This window comes from Lytechinus pictus, chromosome 12, assembly GCF_037042905.1.
Source record: "Lytechinus pictus isolate F3 Inbred chromosome 12, Lp3.0, whole genome shotgun sequence".
Taxonomy (NCBI): Eukaryota; Metazoa; Echinodermata; class Echinoidea; order Temnopleuroida; family Toxopneustidae; genus Lytechinus; species Lytechinus pictus.
In genome coordinates, this window is record NC_087256.1 from 16,608,508 (window position 1) to 16,630,348 (window position 21,841).

At 37.7% G+C, this 21,841-nt stretch overlaps 1 protein-coding gene across 1 annotated transcript; it reads right to left on the bottom strand.

The window, feature by feature from the left end:
• Positions 1-6,189: 6,189 nt before the first annotated feature.
• Positions 6,190-17,184, bottom strand: LOC129273609 (uncharacterized). The gene is made up of 2 exons (XM_054910670.2): positions 16,499-17,184; positions 6,190-10,178 (listed from the first exon to the last, which is right to left on the bottom strand). The coding sequence occupies exon 2, from the start codon at positions 10,125-10,127 to the stop codon at positions 7,980-7,982; it is 2,148 nt and encodes a 715-aa protein (XP_054766645.2). The 5' UTR covers positions 10,128-10,178; positions 16,499-17,184; the 3' UTR covers positions 6,190-7,979.
• Positions 17,185-21,841: the final 4,657 nt, after the last annotated feature.

Genomic DNA, 21,841 nt, shown 5'->3' on the forward strand with positions numbered 1-21,841 from the left:
AGTATACTCACTTGATATTATTCATGTATAAGATTAGTAACAACATGTCCACTGAATATATGAAAAATATGTTTCATACAAAAGATACTCCTTACCCTCTTAGAAATGAAAATAATATATGTTTACCCAGACCTAGAACCAATAGTTGTAAAAAATCTTTCTCTTACCGAGCTGCCTTTGAATACAACAGAATCCCTTTGTGCGTGCGAAATGTCACCACTTTTAATTTTTTTTTAAATACATTTTTGAAATATATCTGTGCTAAATGAAATTAAATCACTGATTTGTACCGGGGGGAGGGGGGGGGGGGGTAGGTGTAGGTTATGTGATTTTTCTCTGTTTTTAATGATTTCAATTTTATGTCTGATGGTCAACGTCCTTTACATTATGGTAATCATAGCCTTTTTTGCAAGTAAACTGGCTCCATGGAAGACCAGCAGCAATGCATTATTGCAGCTGAATATATACCAGCCGTATAATTTACTTTACTCCTTACCTTTTATTGTTGTATCTTAACCTTGACCTCATCATCTCATGATATATGTATTTGTATGTACTGTGTATTTGTTATTTTATATGCGGAAATAAAACAAACAAACAAACAAACATGGCCATTGACCCCAAATGGCCTTTGACCTTGACAATGTGACCTGAAATTCCCGCAAGATGAAAAGCGATGCTTGGTTGTCCTTATTTAAAGTTTTATGATTTTTTTTTAAATATTTTAAGGTTATGATGACATTTGATAAACTTATAATGTTGACGACCCCGACGCCGTCATAAAAGCCACGCCTGTAGTCATGCTCGCTCTGCTTTGCATGCGAGACACCAACAAAAAAATAACCATTAAAAACAAATACATTCTGTAAATGAAATAAAAGAGTTATCTTTCTTCTGTTTCATGATTTTATCACTTTATCGGAAATCCATATGCTTAATAAAAAGATTGACAAATTGCTATTCGTTATGAAATAAATTCAATACTGATGCCCGGAGGCACGCGACCCCTCTAAGAAAACCATCCTACACCCCCACTCCCTACCCCCCCCCCTTCTCTCTATTTCTCAAAACGTACCCCTTCCATGCCTCTTTGTCACACCTACAATTGCCTTCATGGGTGGAGCCACGTAGTGGGAGGGTGTGGCAGCCCATTTTCATGTGTATTTTTTAAAAAGAAATTAGGGGAAAGAAATATTTAAAGAAAGGAATCTGGTTAAATACCACTCTTAAAACAAGTGGAACGCCTCTGGCTGTCTCGCCTGCATTACGCGATTCAATAAAGCAGCAGTGCTGACTTTGAAAACAGCTATTAAATAATTATTCACAATAGAAAACACTCATATGATAATAAAATATTATGTCCGTTAACCCAACATGACCTTTGAATATGATCATGTGACCTAAGACATGTGCAAAACAATCATTCATACTTGATTACCCTTATATCTATGTTTCATGAACTACATGTGTAGATCCATAAACTTTCTAAGTTCTGATGCCAATTCGACACATACCCCAAACACGGACAAAGTTCATTGACCTTAAATGACTTTTGATCTTGGTCATGTGACCTGAAATACGCACAGGATATTCAGGGATACATGGTTACTCTCATGTCTAAGTTTCATGATCTAGATCCATAAAATTTCAAAGTTATGATGACAATTCCACACATACCCAAACATGGTCAAAGTTCGTTGACCCTAAGTGACCGTTGACCTTGGTTATGTGACCTAAAACTCAGGCAGGAGCTTCAGTGATACACTATCATCCTTATGTCCAAGTTTTATGAGCTAGGTCCAAATACTTTCCAAGGGGTTATGACGACATTTCAAAAACTTAACCTTGGTTAAGATTTCAATGTTGACGACGCCGCCGCCGTCGGAAAAGCGGCGCCTATTATGGTCTCGCTCTGCTATGCAGACGAGACAAAAATTACGCCATATTATACCCTGGCGCCACTAGCGTACCTAAGGGGGGGCAGGGGGGGCAGACTGCCCCCCTCCCCCTGACGAGTCACAAGCAAAAAAAAAAAAGGAAGCGAAAAAAGGGAAAGAAAAAAGAAAAGAGGAAAAGGAAAGAGAGAAAAAAGGGGGAAGGGGAAAAAGAAGAGTTTAAGAGAAAGGGGAAAACAAAAACTAGACTACAGACTGTCAGAAAAAAATATAAACTGTCGGGCACACGGGGCTGTTCCAACTGAATCGGATTTTTAGTTCAACCATCTTTGTCGGTAAATGACAATTAAACTATACACTTTTATCGGTAAATTGTGATTTTTACGCAATGCGACTTTTAGAGCTCTCTGTACCGACAGTGAGTACGGACTGCGCTGACCAGGGACAGGAAAAAGGCACAGAACACCTTTTAGGTAATGCAATTAAAAATAAAAATTTCGCTCGCGCTAAGCGCTCGCATCAATTTTTTATTTGGATACCTAAAATAAATGTCTAGTCTTCAGGTTAAAATATCAAAAATTTTCAGCTCACACTTGCGCTCGCGTCAATTGATTAGTTAGAAACCAATTTGTTCACGGTTACAAAAAGTGCTTATAATATCCAGTTCTTAGGCCGGAATATCAAAAATTTCAGCTCGCACTTCGTGCTCACATATAACTGTTTATAGGTATCTCCATCCTGTTCACAATTAAATGAAGTGTTTAGAATGTCCGGTTTTCAGGTCGGAATATAAAAAATAAAAAATATATCATTAGAAACCAATTTGTTCACTGTTACAAAAAATTGCTTAGAATATCAAGTTAGGTCGGAATATCAGCTCTAGCTTCGCAAACGCATAAAATTCCATCTTGTTCATAATTAAAGGACAAGTACACTCCAACAAAATTTTGATTTGAATAAAAAGTGAAAAATCCAACAAGCATAACACTGAAAATTTCATCAAAATCGGATGTAAAATATGAAAGTTATGATATTTTAAAGTTTCGCTCAATTTCACAAAACAGTTATATGCACATCCCGGTCGGTATGCAAATGAGGGAACTGATGGACATCACTCACTATCTCTTTTGTATTTTATTATATGAAATATTCTAATTTCTCCTCATTGTCCTTGTGAAACAAAGTTTTATTTCTCCCTGAAGATGTTGAATTACCATTGCTTAACATTTATGGTTCAGTCAAGTTGGTCCTTATCAGTGGCGTACCGTGGGTCACGGCATTGGGGGGGGGGCACCAGCAAAAATTTTGAGTCACCTAGTGAGCGCGCTTCGCGCGCTCAGTTGCTAGGTATGCTGACCTAATAGAGACATTTTAAGGACAGTGTCATTAAACGGATATGTATGTCACTGATCACATAATGCGAGCGCGAAGCGCGAGCTGAAAATTTTTGATATTCAGACCTAAAAAAGGGACATTATAAGCAAATATTTGTAATCATGATGTGTATCTGTCTCGCTAAACAAACAATGCGAGCGCGAAGCGCGAGCTGAAATTTTTGTATATATTGACCCCAAACGGACATTTTAAGGACTATATTTTAGGAATCTATTAAGAGTATACATATCTCACCATAGTAATCTAATGCGAGTGCAAAGCGCTTGCTGATTTTGTTAGAATTATATGCATCCAAACACATAAAGCACGTGTAGTCATTGTAATCATGATTAACATGCGCATCTCACTAATCAAATATTGCGAGCGTGAAGCGCGAGCTGAAAATTTAGGAAATTCAGACCTGAATACATGGAATAGGGACATTTTAAGGCTTGTTTGTAGGAATTCACGAAGACCATACGAATTTTCATTAACCAAATGAAGCGAGCGCGAAGCGCGAGCTGAAATTTTTGTATATATTGACCCCAAACATGGATATTTTAAGGACTATTTCTTAAAAGAATCCATTAAGAGTACACATATCTCACCATAGTCATCTAATGCGAGTGCCAAGCGCATGCTGATTTTGTTAGAATTACACCTAAAGACATACTTTTTGTAGTCATAGAAGTCATGATTATCATACGCATCTCAATAGTCAAATATTGCGAGCGCGAAGCGCGAGGAGAAAAATTAGGAAATTCACACCTGAAGAGGGGCATTCTAAGGCTTGTTTGTAGGAATTCAAGTAGACCATGCGTATTTCACTAATCAAATGATGCGAGCGCACGCTGTAAGTTTTGATATGCAGATCAGAAAAAGGGACATTTTAAGGACTGATTTTAGGAATTCATGAAGAGCAGACATATATCACTAATCCACTAATGCGAACGTAAGCACGGACGGGAAATGTTTTATATTAAGACCTTAAAATGATATTTTACTACATAAAACAATAATAATTCGAAGTGCGAGGAAATATATTTGGTGTATATTGACTTGAAAACGGGAGGTTTTAGTACAACAGGAGTATATATCTCGTTAAACAGACAATGCGAGCATCAGGAACAATGAAAACATAGGCCCTGAGCAAATTATGTTTCATAAAGTTATGATTTTTTTTATTTTAATGTAATATAACATAACATAATTATAATATAATATAACATAATTAACAATAAGTTCTTCCTTCCCACTACGTTTCTCTCACTTTCTCCCTCTTTTTCTCTTTCTCCCCGTTTTTTTTTTTTTTTTTTTTTTGCCAGCCGATTGGGGGGGCACGTGCCCCCCCCCATGCCCCCCGTAGTTACGCCACTGGTAACTCCTTATTGTCAAATCTGCTAAAATTGAAATAATGTATAATTCGAACAATGAAAAACAAAAAGAAATAGTGAGGGGCATCATCGATTCTCTCGTTTGCATGTGACTAAATTGTGCATATAACTATTTTGTGAAAAATAAGCGAAACTTTAAAATGTCATAACTTTCTTATTTTGCATCCGATTTTGATGAAATTTTCAGCATAATGCTTGTCTGATTTTTCTCTATTGATTCGAATCAACATTTATACGAGGTGGACTTGACCTTTAAATGAAGTGCTCAGAATGAAAAGTTTTCAGGTCGAAATATTAAAAATTTAATTGTTTTAACTACCATCTTGTTCAAAGTTAAAAAAAAAAGGTGCTTAGAATGCCCACTTTTCAGGGGGAATATCTCAAATTTTCAGCTCGCATCTATTTATTATTCAGTTAGAAACCAATTTGTTCATGGTTTCTAAAAGTGCTTAGAATATCAAGTTCTTAAGTCGGAATATCAAAAGATTTAGCTCACGCTTCGCGCCCGCACGACTGTTTAGATACCCATCATGTCAAACTACTTAGAATGTCTAGTGTCCAGTTAGGGATATCAAAATTTTTAGCTCGCGCTTCGCGCTCGCATGATTTATTAAGGAAGATACCCATCGTATTAATAATTAAGGGCACAAAATGTATCGTTTCAGGTCGAATTTTTTTTGAAAAAAATCAGCTCGCAATTATCATTTTTATATTATTATTTTTAACTGATTTCAATGTCAAATACCTTTTTTTATAACGTCTCCAAATCAGCAGAATTGGGAACATAATGTAAACACCTTCAGAGGAATGAAAGAAGTATGAAAGTTTATATAAACATTGCAATTACCACTTGATTAGAAATATATCGATCACGATCCAATACATTTCATTTCTGGAATGATATACAAAAAAAGAATTAATTTCGACAATAAAGTGCAATCGCCCGATAACAAATATCAGTAGTAGCAAGATCCAAACTGTTTTATTGGGTACCCCTGGGTAACCTTTCCCACCTTCAGTGCCACTGCCAGACCTACACATCCAAACGTGTATGGGGGGTGGGCTGCAAAATGCAGGGCAACGAGGACTGCGAGGTGCCCAAATATCCTCGTGTATTGGTAATTTTATGACCGAATGTATAGTTTCTGCACGTTTCACATCATGTAATAAGGCTAAGTAATAATTAAAAAAAAGGTTCGCTCGCTTTGCTCGCTAGAAAATTAAAAATTGTGAAGTTGTTATTTGGGCAATTATTATCAGCCCCCCTTGAAAAAAATTGTGCCTACATACGTCCATGCCTACTACCCCCCACCTTGCTCATTCTTGTCACTTGCCCCCCTGACGAAATATGCCAGGTACGCCACTGCCTGGCGCCCATTTCCACTTATCTTTTTACCATCCCATTCTATGTACCCCTCTTTCTCCCCCTCTCTCTCCCTCTCACCTTTCTCCCTATCTATACATACCTTTTGACAATGTTTAAACTTGGGATGATAACGCCTGGAATTCTCAAAATAAGGCTCACATTCTTACGAGCGTTGCAATAAAAATTTATTCTCACAAAATATCACACTATATGAACAAAGTAGGGATCATTAATACCAATGACTTCAATCGACTAATAATCAAAGGTAATTTAAATAATGAACATAAAGGCCACCTTTTCGAGAAAGCCTTCTTCTGACTCTGTGGTCCACCTTTACAAATTTATACAACAACGTTATGTTACAATAACGTAACGTTATTCATACAATACCAATAACGTCATTCAAACAATAACGAATGACTGAGTAAGTAATACATGAACATTCATGTTTGAATTTTATTCAAAAGAATCCTACTGCTATCAAAATTGAATACGAGTTAAAATAAAGATGAGCATAATAATTTCAGCGCTTATATTAAAATGAAACATACCGTGATGTATGTATTTACAGACACTGAACAAAAATGGCCACGTGTGGCAGTCTTTATGTATGCTCTTACATACGTCTTCTAATGTTAACATTATCATGAATGCTGCTGCTGATGATGATGATGTTGATGATAATGTTGTTGATAGCGAGGTGGCGATGTATATAACTGTTAATTATGTTGATTGTCGTTAGTGATAATGATGTTGATGATATTGTTGAAGATGAAGATGATGTTCATGATAATGATGGTGGTGGTGATGAAGATGATGACGATAATGATGATGATGGTGGTGGTGATAATAATGATGATGACGATAATAGTGGTGGTGATGATGATGCCGATAATGATGGTGTTGGGGATGATGATCATAACGATAATGAATAATATCAATATTTCAATAGTATTTGAAACTCATTATCAAACACTTCTTCGTGCTGAACATCGCCGATTCATGATGATAATGGTAGTGGTGAAGAAGATGATGCCGATAATGATAAGGATGATGATGATGGTGGTGGTGATAATGACGATAATTATGGTGGTGGTGGTGGTGGTGATGATAATGATGACGATAATGATAATGATGATGATCGTGGGGGTGATGATGATCATAACGATAATGAATAATACCAATATTTTAATAGTACTTTAAACTCATGCTCAAGCACTTCTTCGTGTTGAACATCTCCGATTTGAAAGATAAGCAACAATGCGTGTTGATCCAATCAATGGTTTGTCCCTGATATTCCGATAATTATATGTTATACAGTACCACACTTATAGAGTATGGCTTGTGTCATTTATTAGCTTGCATTCTGTATGTTTTAATAAAAAATTGTCACAAATATCCAGCATCTTTCAATAAAAGAAAATGAAATTGTGATTCTTCTGCTTTTTTTTTTTTTTTTTTTTTTTTTTTTGGGGGGGGGGGGGGGGGGGATAACCTCTGACAGATTTAATTAATTTTCTGATAACCAAAATTATCAGGTATGAGCTCGTACCCCCCCCCCGCTCGTTCCCTCCAAGCCGAAGACTGTATTTACCAGAATACCAAAAATCCCTTCTCATACACTGGTGGACTTCGTCGCACGATGGCGCTATATTGCACGATAACTTCCTACACATCGATCATACAAAATTAAATTACAAGTAAGAATTTAAATTAACGTTTTGATACAAGTGCAAAGGTTGAGAAAGACCAAATTTGAGCTAAGCTATATGTACATGTAGTACGTCATTAAAATTAATATGAAAGCAAATATCAATGATAAGAACATTCGTAGATTCATATTTACGAAATCACTTATTGTTCATCTGTTCAAGTCATGTTTTATTCAATAGATAACTTGATAATGCATATTCATGATAATATACCTCTCTGATCTTCAAACTATTTTCGTCACCTCCGATCGTGCCCACACTTCACGGAAGTGTCTGTGAAGTTTCGCCAGACTTCGTGCATGGCGTCCGGGTCCTTAAACCCATGAATCGTCATCAGTTCTTCTCTTCTCAGAGAACATGTATCACTCTTCTCACCCCAGTTTTTAAATCCCCCATTATACTGGGGGACAACTCCCACCTTCTTCGCCAAGATGCCCTGGTAGGCATCGTCGATCGGGATGAAGGCGGTCTTCAGTGCTTGCTCGTACATAGGAGGCACTACGTCTGTTGATATGATATACCCACCACCCGAACAGTACGGCGGGAAATAACGACCGCTGTAGAACTTCTCATTCACGTAATACTTGGAGTCTTTCCGGGTGATGCGGACACTCCTGAAAAGTACCGATCCCATGAAGTACTTTTTTAAGGCTTTGCCACTGCTTCGCTCCTTCTTCAGATAATTAATGATGTTCGGGAAATTGACGAACATGTCGTCGTCTCCTTTGTAGATGTACGTGGCGTGAGGACAGTTCTGAGTCACCCACTTCAAACCCATGACAACCTTCAGGGTGAGGTTCCCGAAGGACTCCTGAAATTCTGCTTGGATGATATCGCCATTGGTGTCATCCTCTATCTGAACCTGCTTCTGAATCTCTTCCGTGTCCCTCTGTGTTAGGCCCATCACAAACAACGTCTTCACCTTCTCACCAAGTATCTCATCCTGACTACCCCACGTTTCTCGAATCGCCTGTCGGGCTTCAAAATGACGTGGAAGAGAGCTCACTAAATTAAGGATGAATATTTTGTCCTCCCGACCCTGATCATTGTAACAGTATTTTGGATGGTCGTGAACCATCTGCAGGACGGTGTTTAAGTAAGGTTCATTATCAGCCAGACCCGTCAACACAAGGTCAAGGTCTGGATCTGGACATTCACGCAGAAACGTCTCGTTACTTATCTTGTCAAAGACAGTTTTTATTTTGTCAGGTGTCGACATCCCTCTCAAAGTAAAGACCTTACCAAATTCACAAATGCTTTCATAATCTCTGTAGTTGAAAAGACTATCTTCTACAACGTTCCATTTCATTTCGTCAGCAACGATTCCTATGAGGACATCTCCGAATGGTACTATAGATCTATCGAAGGAGTCACGGTAGAGCTCATGAACAGCGGACATAGACAGAACGAAGCCAGCATCAAGGGTACAGAATGGAGGATATACGGATCGTTCGTAAAGGCGCTCTGATACATAGTACAAACTGTTTTTGTCACGGATTGCTCTCGATGTACTTCTAATCCGTCCACGCCACATACTCTTGTCGTTTTCTTGAACATGGAGGGTTCGCAGAGACTTGACCAGTCTGTTCATGTTTAGATAGATATGGTCATCTCCCATAAATACAAATTTCGCCGAGGAGCAATGTGAAGACACCCACTTCATACCTGTAAGTACTTTCAAGGACGAATTTCTGAAATCTTCATAGAAGTCTCCCAAGATGATATCATCATAACGATCGTTTTCTTCATAGATTGTAGCATCTAACCTTGGTCGATCTCGTGGTTTTCCAAAAACAAACATAGCAAGCACTCCTTGTGTCTCAGCGTCAGGAGCATTTGCCCAAGTTTCCCGGATCATTATCCGGAAGTCCAAGTTCTCAGGTTTGGAATTGATCAGCAATATCAGAAACAAATTCTCTTCGGAACATTTTGTTGAATGATCATACTGCGTTTTCAGAACCTTTGAAAACAATTCGGCATTCATCCCTGCAAAGTCATCGTCTTCATCGTCGTCTTTATCGTCCTCTACGACACCAGAGATATTATCATTTTCCTTCTCCATGGCACCATCCTCTTTAATTATGTTATGTTGATCATCCACATCGGGGATGTCCGGTTTCTTCTCTTCCTCATTACTAATGACTGCACTGTCGGGTTCTGCAATGCGGACTTCAGGCATCTTCACGCTGTCCTGCAGGATGGATCGTACTTTCGGATTGACATGTAGGGCGCCCTCCTGGCCCCTGATAACCTCTGCAGAATCACGTCGTCCCATGAGGGCTTCCTTTGACGCATCAAGGTACGTCATCACCACCATTACCTTCGCCATGTAGATGACGACGAGGAGGAACAGGAGGCACTCGATTACACTGGTCCGGAGTACCATGATGCCGGTCCTAAAAGAGCTCAGATCCAAAATCTGCCTTGGTTCTTTAACCTGTAAAATATCAATCAAGAAGAAAAATAACTATAATTGTGACATGTTACCTGTGCACGTATTTACGGTTTAATGATCAAAATGAGTAAACTAATTTTCCTATTTAAAAAAAATGGGCATGCCAGAAGTGAACACTCACATTTAATGCATGGATGTGTTTAGGTTGATATGATTATAGCACTTTATTTTTTAATACATGTATAATATTATGATGTCTTAATCTTTATAGAAGAAAAAGGAAGGCAATGTCCTTTTAAACTTTGGTAAAGGTTCAACATTTCAAATCATATTGGACGAAATTTTATTAGTAGAGTGTATGAAGTGACTAAATTGTACTGATTCTTTATGAGAATTTAACTCAGCTTTTTATTAGATTATAGGAATTAGGTCTTTGGTAGGTGAACCGGCAGAGCAGTTTCGTCCTCAGATTCGGAGCTGACGAAAACTGGCAAATATGTCCTCAGTTTATAGTCCAGAACGAACCTGCTGTCTTGATTCAGCAATTTCCGACAAAGACTTATTCGATGTCCACTGTCATGAAGGGCATTTGACAATAATTTTTTAATGTTCTTGCCTTCGTCTTGCGTCGTGGATGTGAAAATTCCCTTATACACTGAAAATTGTGGTGTTAAAACTGACACCAGTTGGTGTTAATAGAGGACCACACCCAGAGGTGTTAAGATTACACCTTAGAGCTTGAACATAACACCAAAGAGTGTAAACGTAACAACCAAAGGTGTTGTAATAAAACCTACAGGTGCTAAACTAACAACGCCAATTTAACACCGGTGTAAAATAACTGGTGTGGTCCTCCGTACACCGGTTAACCTCACAGTTTTTGCTGTGTACATGTACTAAAATTGTAATGCTGTGAATTATTATTGCTTCGACAGTTCGCAAATTGAGGTTTTAAAAAAATGTAAGAAAATGGGGTATGCACGTGCAAAAAGGTATTTTAATGGAATTATACCCAAGATAATTTTATCTGATAATAAATTGAAGTATTAAAAATAATCGTCTTTAGATTTTCATAGTACAGGTTTCAAGCGTCCATAGTTCATTGTATCAGTTTAGACATTGGATGATTCATTAGATTCTACCCGTAAACACTGATAAAGGTCTACCTGATCCTAAGGTTTAATTATGCACCAAAACATGATTAAATATTTGTATTTAATACAGCATGTACTTGCAAAAACAATATTCTGATAAGGGTACTTAAAGAGTATGGATTATTCATCAACCAGCAAAAAAAACCTTACTCGTGAATAGTTTTAGCTTGCTCTCAAGTCTCAACTTATCTATATAGTCCGGGTTATAATTGAGCAAGGTGCCACTCGGAGAAGGAGAAATTTTCATATAGTGCTCCTAGACCATTTTTTTACGCTGAATATGAATATTTGAGGTAAACAGGCTGTATCCTGAAAATTAACCTGTGAGGGCGCTTTTTTTTTAATGGCTGCCGAATTTTTATAAAATTTGAATATTCGTACATAGATTTTGACATAAGAATCCAATTACCATGAAATTAGTGTCATATAAAAGCCAATTAAATTTCCTACAATTAGGTACTATTTATAGGGGATAAGTAGGTCATTTGACTGAGATTTCAAGTAGAAAACTGCATTTTTTGTATTTTTTTTTCAAAAATTGAAAATTTTGCAAATACATGATTTTACATAATTCTAAGAAAAATTAATTACTTACCTTGAAATGTTCCAGAAAACATTATTGATATACTATTATCATGTGGATGAAATTTAAACTCTGTATCATTTTTTAAGCAAATTTATAAGGTATCAAACTTGAATTCTTCAATATCAGAAATGTCACTTTTTGTATGCATTTCCGTAGACTAATACGTATAACACGTATAATACATGTATGCATAATGTATACCGGTATCTACAAATTAAATGCAATTATCTCCACTTTTTAACCACTTGGATAGTTAAGAGTAGGCGTTTCTTTATCAGCTACATAAAAAAAAGTTGGCACATCAAGGCCTGATCCTCTCATGGGGTGGGGGTGTCGAATTCACCCCCCCCCCCCTGCCCTTGCTATATCATGTTGTTGTATATTGCTTATTTGTAAGAAAAATAACTGGGTTTTTTTTAGTACCAATGGAGGCAAAAACAGGCATTTCTGCTATACAGTACAGCCACTTTGATTGCTTTGAAACCACTTGGAGAGGAAAGAATAGGCTTTGTTCTACCAGCTACATCTAAAGAAGTGGCACATCGAAGCCTACCCCTCTCGGGGGGGGGGGGGGGGGAACTTTTGCTTAATATTGCCAATTTATTTGAAAATTCACAATTTTGGACCCAACATTGAGGCCAAAAAGCGTTTGTGCTTTGTTGCACACCCCATTTTATTGATTTGAGACCACTTAGAGAGGAAAGAGTAGAGTTTACCAGCTACATATAAATAGGCGCTGGCACGTCGAACCCTAGCCCTCTCAGGTGCTGTCTAAGTCAACCCCCCTCTATATCATGCATATTGCCTATTTTATTGGATATTTCACAATTTTGGATCACCCATTAAGGCAAAAGGGCGTTTCTACTATATAGTACAGCAAATTATATTTTCTTGCAATGACTTGGAGATGAAAGAGTAGGCTTTGCTCTATAAGCTCCATATAAAAAAGTATTAGCAAATCGAAGCCTATCTCCTTCAGGCGGCTGTAAAAGTTACCCCACTAATTTTCGGTATTTGGCTACTTGTTGAAAATTCACCATTTTGGAGCCCCCATTGAAGCAAAAAGGCGTCGCTGATATATAGTTCTGCCACTTTTATTGCCTTGAAACCGCTTAGAGAGGAAAGAATAGGCTTTGCTTTATCAGCTATAAAGATGTGCTGGCAAATAAAAGCCTACCCCCTTTCGGGGGCTGTCGAAATCACCCCCTCCCCCCTTTGCATTATTGCCTATGTATTGGAAAATTCACAAATTTTGAGCCCCCATTAAGGTTAAAAAGGCATCTCTGATATATAGTTTTGCCACTTTTACTGCCTTGAAACCAATTAAGGAGGACAGAATATGCTTTGCTCTATCAGCTACCTATAAAGAAGTGCTGGCACATTGACGGTTACCCATCTGTCAAACCATCCCACCCCTTTTGCATTATTGCCTAATTATTTGAAAATTCACAATTTTTGAGCCCCCATTGAGGCAATATGCATTTCTGCTGTATAAACACCCGATTTAATTTTCTTGAAACCATTTGGAGAGGAAAGAGTAGGTTCCCCTCTTTCAGCTATTTATGTCGAATTGCTGCCATATCGAAGCCTGACCCACTTCAGGGGACTATAGATACCCCACCTTTTTTTTACGATTTTTGCCAATTTATTGGAAAACTCACCATTTTGGAGCCCCCATTGAGGCAAAAAAGGTGTTTCTGGTATATAGTAGAGCCACTTCTTTGTATTATAGCTGATAGAGGAAAGCCTACTCTTTCCTGTCCAAGTCGTTTCAAGGCGGTAATAGTGGCAGAACTATTTATCAGAACCGCCTTTTTGTCTCAATGGGGGCTCCAAAATGGTGAATTTTCAAATAAATAAGCAATAATGAAAAAGGGGCGGGGTGATTTCAACAGCCCTCTGATGGGGATATGCTTTTATTTTCGAGCATGTCTTTATATATGTAGCTGTTAAAGCAAAGCCTTTATTCTTTTCTCTCCAAGTGGTTTAAAGGGTGAAAAAAGGCAGAACTATATATCAGAAATGCCTTTTTGCCTCAATGGGGGCTCCAAAATGGTGAATTTCAAGAGGAGGGTAATTTTGACAGTCCCCTGAAGGGAGTAGGCTTTTATTTGCCAGCACATCTTTAGATGTAGCTGATATAGCAAAGGCTATTCGTTCCTCTCCAGGTGGTTTCAAGGTAGTAAAAAAGGCAGAATTATAATCAGAAATGACTTTTTGCCTCAATGGGGGCTTCAAAATGGTGAATTTTTCAATAAATAGGCAATAATGCAAAAATGATGGGGTAATTTCGACAGCCTCTCGGAGGGGGTAGGCTTTTATTTTCCAGCACTTCTTTATATGTGCCTGATAAGGCAAAACCCCTAAGTGGTTTCAAGGCAGTAAAAGTGGTAGAACTATATATCAGAACGCCTTTTTGCATAAATGGGGGCTCCAAAATTGTGAATTTTCCAATAAATAGACGATAATGCAAAAGGGATGGGGTGATTTCAACTGCATCCCGGAGAGGGTAGGTTTTTATTTGCCAGCACTTGTTAATATATAGCTGATAGAGCAAAGCCTACTCTTTCCTATCCAAGTCATTGCAAGAAAATAAAATTGGCTGTACTATATAGTAGAAATGCCCTTTTGCCTCAATGGGTGATTAAAAATTGTGAAATTGCCAATAAATAGGCAATAAACATAATATAGAGGGGGAGAGGTTGACTAAGACAGCCCCTGAGAGGGCTAGGTTTCGATGTGCAAGCGCTTCTTAATAATGTAGCTGAAAGACCAAAGCCCATGCTTTCCTCTCCAAGTAATAGCAACAAAATAAAATTGGCTGTATGAGATATAGTAGAAATGCCCTTATGCCTCAGTGGGTGATCCAAAATGGTGAAATTACCAATAAATAGGCAATATACATGATATAGAGGAGGGGGGCGACTTAGACAGCACCTGAGAGGGCTAGCGTTCGATGTGCTTGCGCTTATTTATGTAACTGGTAGAACTGTTTCAAATCAATAAAATGTACTATAAAGCACAAACGCTTTTTTGCCTCAATGTTGGGTCCAAAATGGTGAATTTCCAAATAAATTAGCAAGAAGCAAAAGGGGGAGGGTGACTTCCACAGCCCCCCCCCCCTCCCGAGAGGGGTAGGCTTCGATGTGCTACTTCTTTTGATGTAGCTGGTAGAACAAAGCCTACTCTTTTCCTCTCCAAAAGGTTTTAAAGTAATTAAAGTGGCTGTACTGTATAACAGAAATGCCTTTGCCTCAATGGGGACTTAAAAAAATAGTGATTTTCCAATAAATAGGCAATATACAACAACATGATATAGCCACGGGGGGGGGGGGGGAGACTTCGACACCCCACCCCCTGAGAATGTTAGGCTTCGATTTTTGTTTTATGTAGCTGATAGAAAAAAGCCTACTCTTAACTCTGCAAGTGATTACAAGCGGAGATAATTGCATTTAAGTTTTAACTATACATTATACATACATGTATTATACATGTTATACGTATTAATCTATGGAAATAGTGCATACAAAAAGCGACATTTCTGAAATTGAAGTAGTCAAGTTTGACACCTTATAAATTTGCTAAACAGAATGATACAGAGTAAGAATTTCATCCACATGATAATAGTATATCAATAATGTTTTCTGGAACATTTCAAAGTAATTGATTCATTTTTCTTAGAATTATGTAAAATCATGTGTATGCAAAAAAAATTATTTTTGGGAAACAAAATTAAAAAATCAAATTTTCTACTTAAAATCTTAGCCAAATGACCTACTTATCCCCTGTAAATAGTACAAAATTGTAGGGAATTTATTTGGCTTTCATATGACACTAATTTTATGGCAATTTAATGCTTATGTCAAAATCTATGTACGAAAATTCAAATTTTCGGAAAATATGGCGGCCATTTTGAAAAAAGCGCCCTCACAGGTTAATTTTCAGGATACAGCCTGTTTACCTCATATATTCATATTCAGCGTGAAAAACTGGTCTAGAGGCACTATATGAAAATTTCTCCTTCTCCAAGTGGCACCTTGCTCAGTTATAACCCGGACTAATACATCTAAAGTCTAATTACGTGCCGCGCACCTCCCACCACCTATACAATGTACCATATTACAATCCAAAGTAGATTTATGAAGAGCAAAGCGACCGTGCTTGTCACTTGGACGCATTTGCATTTTGTAAAGGGCAGTTCCATAACAAATGATCAACCTTCTTGTATGTTCGACCTAGTCTTGAGGACTCCGTGAGCATATTTTTTATGATTTTGATATTGTCATAAGCTCACGGAGTCCTCAAGACTACGTTCGACCCCCATTTTTCTAAAGTTTTACTTCACTTCATAAACTGACAAAGTCATGGTCCTTTGAGAACATTACAGACTGTCAAAAGAACAACAAATCAGAGACAGAAAATTTCTTGAAGGTCCCACATATAGGGGGTCGGACGTACATAATTTATGGAATTGTCCTAAAGTAGAATTAAAAGATTTCGTGAATTTTGTTAATATTATCAATTAAAAAATGTAAGTTTTCAAAAGTTCTGCCCCCCCTGCCCCCGCTGGGTACGGCCAAGGATATTCAATCTTCAGTGAATTAAACAGGGAAAATACTAACCGTTCGTGGTGTCGTATCCTCTTCAGCTTGTACATGTATGCCTACAGAAGGTCGCCATTAAGCACCGACGTTCTCAATGCATAACTTCAGCATTGTTCGTCACTTTCTCATCCGTATTCACACTTGCAATAAACAACTGTGTCATCAATTGGTCTTTCCTTCCCGTACGATCTGGATCAACTTTCGTAGCAATACCAGTCCTATAAATAAGAGTTGTCTTTAAACCATTTCCAGCTTCAGTGCCAAGTTGTTTCAGGTTATTTCATGCTGTTTGGTTACAGCCGACTGTGTCTGGAAACCAGGAACCACTTTCACCGTTCTGAAGACTTGTAGAAACGTAAAGCGCCATTTTTCTGTCTTGGTCAACGTATACCTACATACGTGTCAGTACACACAATGGGAACCTGATCTCTTTTCTTACGAGACCCACTGATGCATTTACTCCACACTGCAGTATTGATCGTAGATTAGAGATTAAACACTGGTCTTGCTCATTGAAAAAAAGCCACAAACGTCTTCGGATAATACCCCAGCCACACAAAACACAGTTACTCTTATCCGATTGCAAATTAACTCTTTCGTCAGTGTATTTTAAATTCCTCTCTAACGACCCGTCTAAGAAGGGAGTGCGTTTCTGTCTTTTTAAACATTGCACTTGTGGTAGTTTGAAAATGTTACAAGATATTGGCACATTGACATGTGATGCTAGTCGTTTCAAAATTAGGAAATATTCATAGTGTGCCTAAATGTTTTAAATCTTAATTAAGTTCAGACGGAATCGTTTAAAGAGGCAGAAAATAATAATAAAGTATGTGACGGGGATCTTCACAATTTTTTTTTGTTTTTTGGGGTGGTGACGAAAGGCGTGCGTAAATTATTAATTGCACACATGGCCCTGGAAGCGGGGGTGCTGGGGGTGATAAAGCACCCCAAAATCTTCCCTGGGGTGCCGCGTGTATTATTTTCCATTGGCAGCGCCCCATGAATTCTGTACGATATGACAAAATGACCCAAAAATTGACAGAAAGCCCTTTTTTGCTTGTAAAATGTACAATTTCTGAGTGATTTAAGCCGCCTGACTGGACTTTTGAAAGTCTGGGAATCGATCCCCAGCCACAGAACCACAGAACCTTAGCCCGTGAGCATGTTTTTTAATCTTCAATGCCTTTTTAATATTATCCTACATTCAAATAAATGGAAATGCTATATGTATTCTTGGTTATTATGTGTGCACTTTTGCTTTTGTTGTTGTTTGGGATTTTTTCTTGTTTTCTTTAAAATGAAAATAAAAACTAAAGGTTAGATTTGACTAGATGGATACTCGGTGTGATTGCCACACGAGCATAATATCGCCTTTCGGCATATTGTGAGTGGGGCGAGTAATCCAGACGACCTACTGTGTAACTACATACTTAATTGATAAGCTATCCTCATTTACATGGGGGTTAATAAAGATAGCGTCGCCTTGTAATGACTGGATAAACAATGATTACATTTAAAGACGAAATGTATGGCTCTGTTCTTTTCAGATAATCAGAAAGGATCGATTTCAGTGTTCTTTAAATTACGCGTCGTTTACTGATCATAATAGTTAATTATAAAAAATAAACGATGACATTGGTTCTCAGTAATAATAGATCTTCACAATTTGGCCATTTGATGAAGCTGTAGGACACAATTTTTGTACTTTGTCTTAAGTATTATGATTTTCTTCAGTGGGCCTTCTGTACTGGGGGGGGGGGGGGGGGGGCTCAGAAAAGACTAAAATTATGGTCGGTATTATTTAAGAATACGTAGTCCTTTTTAGAGAGCATAATTACGATATGTATTCTTTGTACTGTAAATGGTCATTTCCCTCCATGAATGAACAACAACAAAAATATCGCGAGGGGCTTTTCCGGTTACGAACTGTGATACGGGTGAATGAATAGGACCGATTCTTCGATTTGTGTGCATGGTCTCCCCATCCAAATAAATTGTTTCCACTACTAACAAAAGGATGAAAAGGAAAAAGGAAAGAAACAGGAAGGGAAAACTGTGAAGTAGGGTATCATTCGTTAAATATATAATGAAAAATCTATCCCAAAATTTTAATAACGATTTTCTCACACGCACGTGCCTTGGGAAAAATAGGACGCCACGTACAAAATAAATTTGGGGTGTAAATTGTGTGTTTTATTGAATCAACAATAATCATGATTTGCACATGAAATGGGATACAATTAGAGATAAACAATCATGGGGAAAATAGGGGAAAGGGGGGGGGGGGGAGAAAAGGTTAATAAAAGGTATTAAAAAAAACCTCTAATATCGCCCCTCCCCCTTCTCATGCCCTTACCCACGTTCGGTACTGCCCTCAAATTTTGCCATATCTCTGATTTGTTTTCTTTTCATTTAGCGTACGCCAATAAAGAAAAAGAAAAACAGAAATAGGAATTTATCTATGACTGTCCTAACCAGTCAGGCAGTCAAATTCATGTAAAAATGTTTTACATGATTTTTTTTTACCCACCAAGTATCCATGATCTATATTAACGTATCGTTTAAATTGCACCTTGATTTAAAATCAAAGTATACATGCCATTCTCTCTGCGAGACTCAAGCCCAGTTTGTCAAAATATAATTCAAGCGCCATCTGTACTCCTTGTCTTCCTTAAAACCAAAGCATACAGATAACGCAAACCCTATGGTATCACAGGCCTAATTCATTTCCCATAGACTCGTGTGTTAAAGTGGCACTTCAAAAAAATTCATAAAAAATAAGGAAGAAATTCGAGGGTTGACTGTTTACTACCAGTGGACAGCAAAAATATGTCTGACATTCCATATCTGACCAGAAAAGGGTACCTCGACCGGCTCATTTTAAAGATAAATCGGCATTTATGAAGACTACTCCTGACAGGATCAAATTGGCGCAAATATTCACTACTGAATGATACGCGCCGTATAAGCTAAAACAACAACAACAACAACAAATTCATCACTTGAGAGAGTAAAATGGCCCTGATAAAATTTATTCCACCAGTAAAAAAATAGTTCCAAAGTAGTGATATATCTTTCCAATTTGGAAAAAGGAAGTTCAGTAGGTACCCTCCCTTGAATCAGTGTTAGATTGTCAATCATATTCATTCATTTTTGTCAATCAGCAATATCAAATTTCAAAATTGGCTCATTGGCTCGAATGAATATCTTTGGCCTGCCAGTTGTAGTTAGGCCCGTGTGACCCTATATCAGGTTCGGGTAAACCTAATCATTATTTATTTTCAAAGTCTGGATTCGAAGTCAGATAAAATAATGAAAGAGTATAAAATAAAACACAAGTTTGTGTGAGATGCTTGTATTTTTTTAAATTTACGATCAAAATGTATAAAACCACTTCTAAAGCAATGGAATACGACCCATCCCCCCTCAAATTTTTTTATATTTCGCATTGAATATATCATTACTGCATCCTTAATTGGTTGGCGGTACAGCGGGCAGGGGCGATCGCCCAATGATTTTTCAAGTAATGAAATAAAAAGGAGGAGAAAGGAAAATGAACAAGAATATACATGAGAGGGAAGGAAAAAGAAATAAGAACTAAAAAACCTCTGAGGTATTTATCAAAAATTTCATAGATTTAAAAAACACGTCACAATTTAGGTCGTCTTACGCTACCCTTACTATACATTGTGTTTGAATAGAATATTAATTAGTAGTAGTAGTAGTAGTAGTAGTAGTTGTTGTTGTTTTTGTTGTTCTTGTAGTAGAAGTACTAGTAGTAGTAGTAGTTGTTGTTGTTGTCGTCGTTGTTGTTGTAGTAGTAGTAGTAGTAGCAGTAGAAGTAATAGCAGTAGCAGCAGTAGTAGCAGTAATAGTAGTAATGGTAGTAATGGTAGTAGTAGTAGTAGTAGTAGTAGTAATAGTTGTTGTTGTTGTTTTTGTTGTTGTTGTTGTAGTAGTAGTAGTAGTAGTAGTAGTAGTAGTAGTAGTAGTAGCAAGTAGCAGTAGAAGTAGTAGCAGTAGTAGCAGTAATAGTAATGGTAGTAATGGTAGTAGTAGTAGTAGTAGTAGTAGTAGTAGTAGTAGTAGAAGCAGCAGTAGTAGTAGAAGTAGAAGTAGTAGTAGTTGTAGTAGTAGTAGTAGTAGTAGTAGTAGTAGTAGTAGTAGTAGTAGTAGTAGTAGTAGTAGTAGTAGTAGTAGAAGTAGTAGAAGTAGTAGTAGCAGTGGCGGACCGTGACCCGGAGGAGACAAAGCATCGGGGGGGGCACAGCATTGTTCACAAACAATACAGTGCCCCTCCAATGCTTTGTCTCCTCCAGGTCACGGTCCGCTACTGAGTAGTAGTAATAGTAAAAGTAGTAGTTGAATATGATGGTGCTAACGCGCCAGTCACTTTCGTAAGTAGGACTTCAACAACGTCTAACCATTTGACGACGATGAGATGAAGTCATACGTAATTTACGTATGCATAGAAAAAAAAACCAAGTATCAAATTAAACAATTAACAAAATAAATAGCCCAGGAGATTATGGTAATTGTCAATTGAAAATGCAATGTAACCCAAATGGTTATAACATAATAATTAACAAATTAGACAGTTAACAATCGCTTTTTGTTCAAGTTATTCAACTTCAGCTTATACGGGTCGTGTGGTCCAGTGGTTAGAGCATTGGACTCATAATCGCAAGGTTGTGAGTTCGAATCCCAACTCTGCCATTGTCTCCACTTTGATAAAAAGGCCAAGAGTGATATCTGTCGTCTATAACGTCAGCCACTATGACTGATAAACCTAGACGTAAAATGTTTTATAGGTAATTGGTTACAAACCAGCTTGGCGTTTACCAGCAAAAATGCTGTCCTGCCGAGTTCCTACGGGAGTTACCACAAACAGAAACAGAAGCTTCTGGACCATTCCGCGTCTCTCTTTCTCGTATTTTGAAAAAAAGTAAGATGTAAAATAGTTTCAAACTTTATGAACCTTTTAGTTTGGAACTCTTAATTCATGTTTCATTAGCTCAAGTGTGATTTTCGTTCTTGAAAAGTGACCACTTTCATTCGTTTTGCCTTCAATTTGAATAAGCCAAGAATAACTTTAAATACTTACTCGCTAGTAGATATGGTTTAAAAAAAATACTATCCAGTACCTTTAGAAAGTTGTTATTGGGCACCGTGAGAGATAACAAAGTTTTCGCAAAAAGTTTGCTTGCTTTCACGTAGCATCAGTAAGTCAAACCCGACTTGAAAGTTGGATCAGTACGTATAGTTCGTCTCATCGGAGAAACATATTCCTTTATAGGTGCAGGGACCCGGGGGCGGGGACTTCAACTCCTCCCCCACCTCTTCAACAACCGTGTACACAAA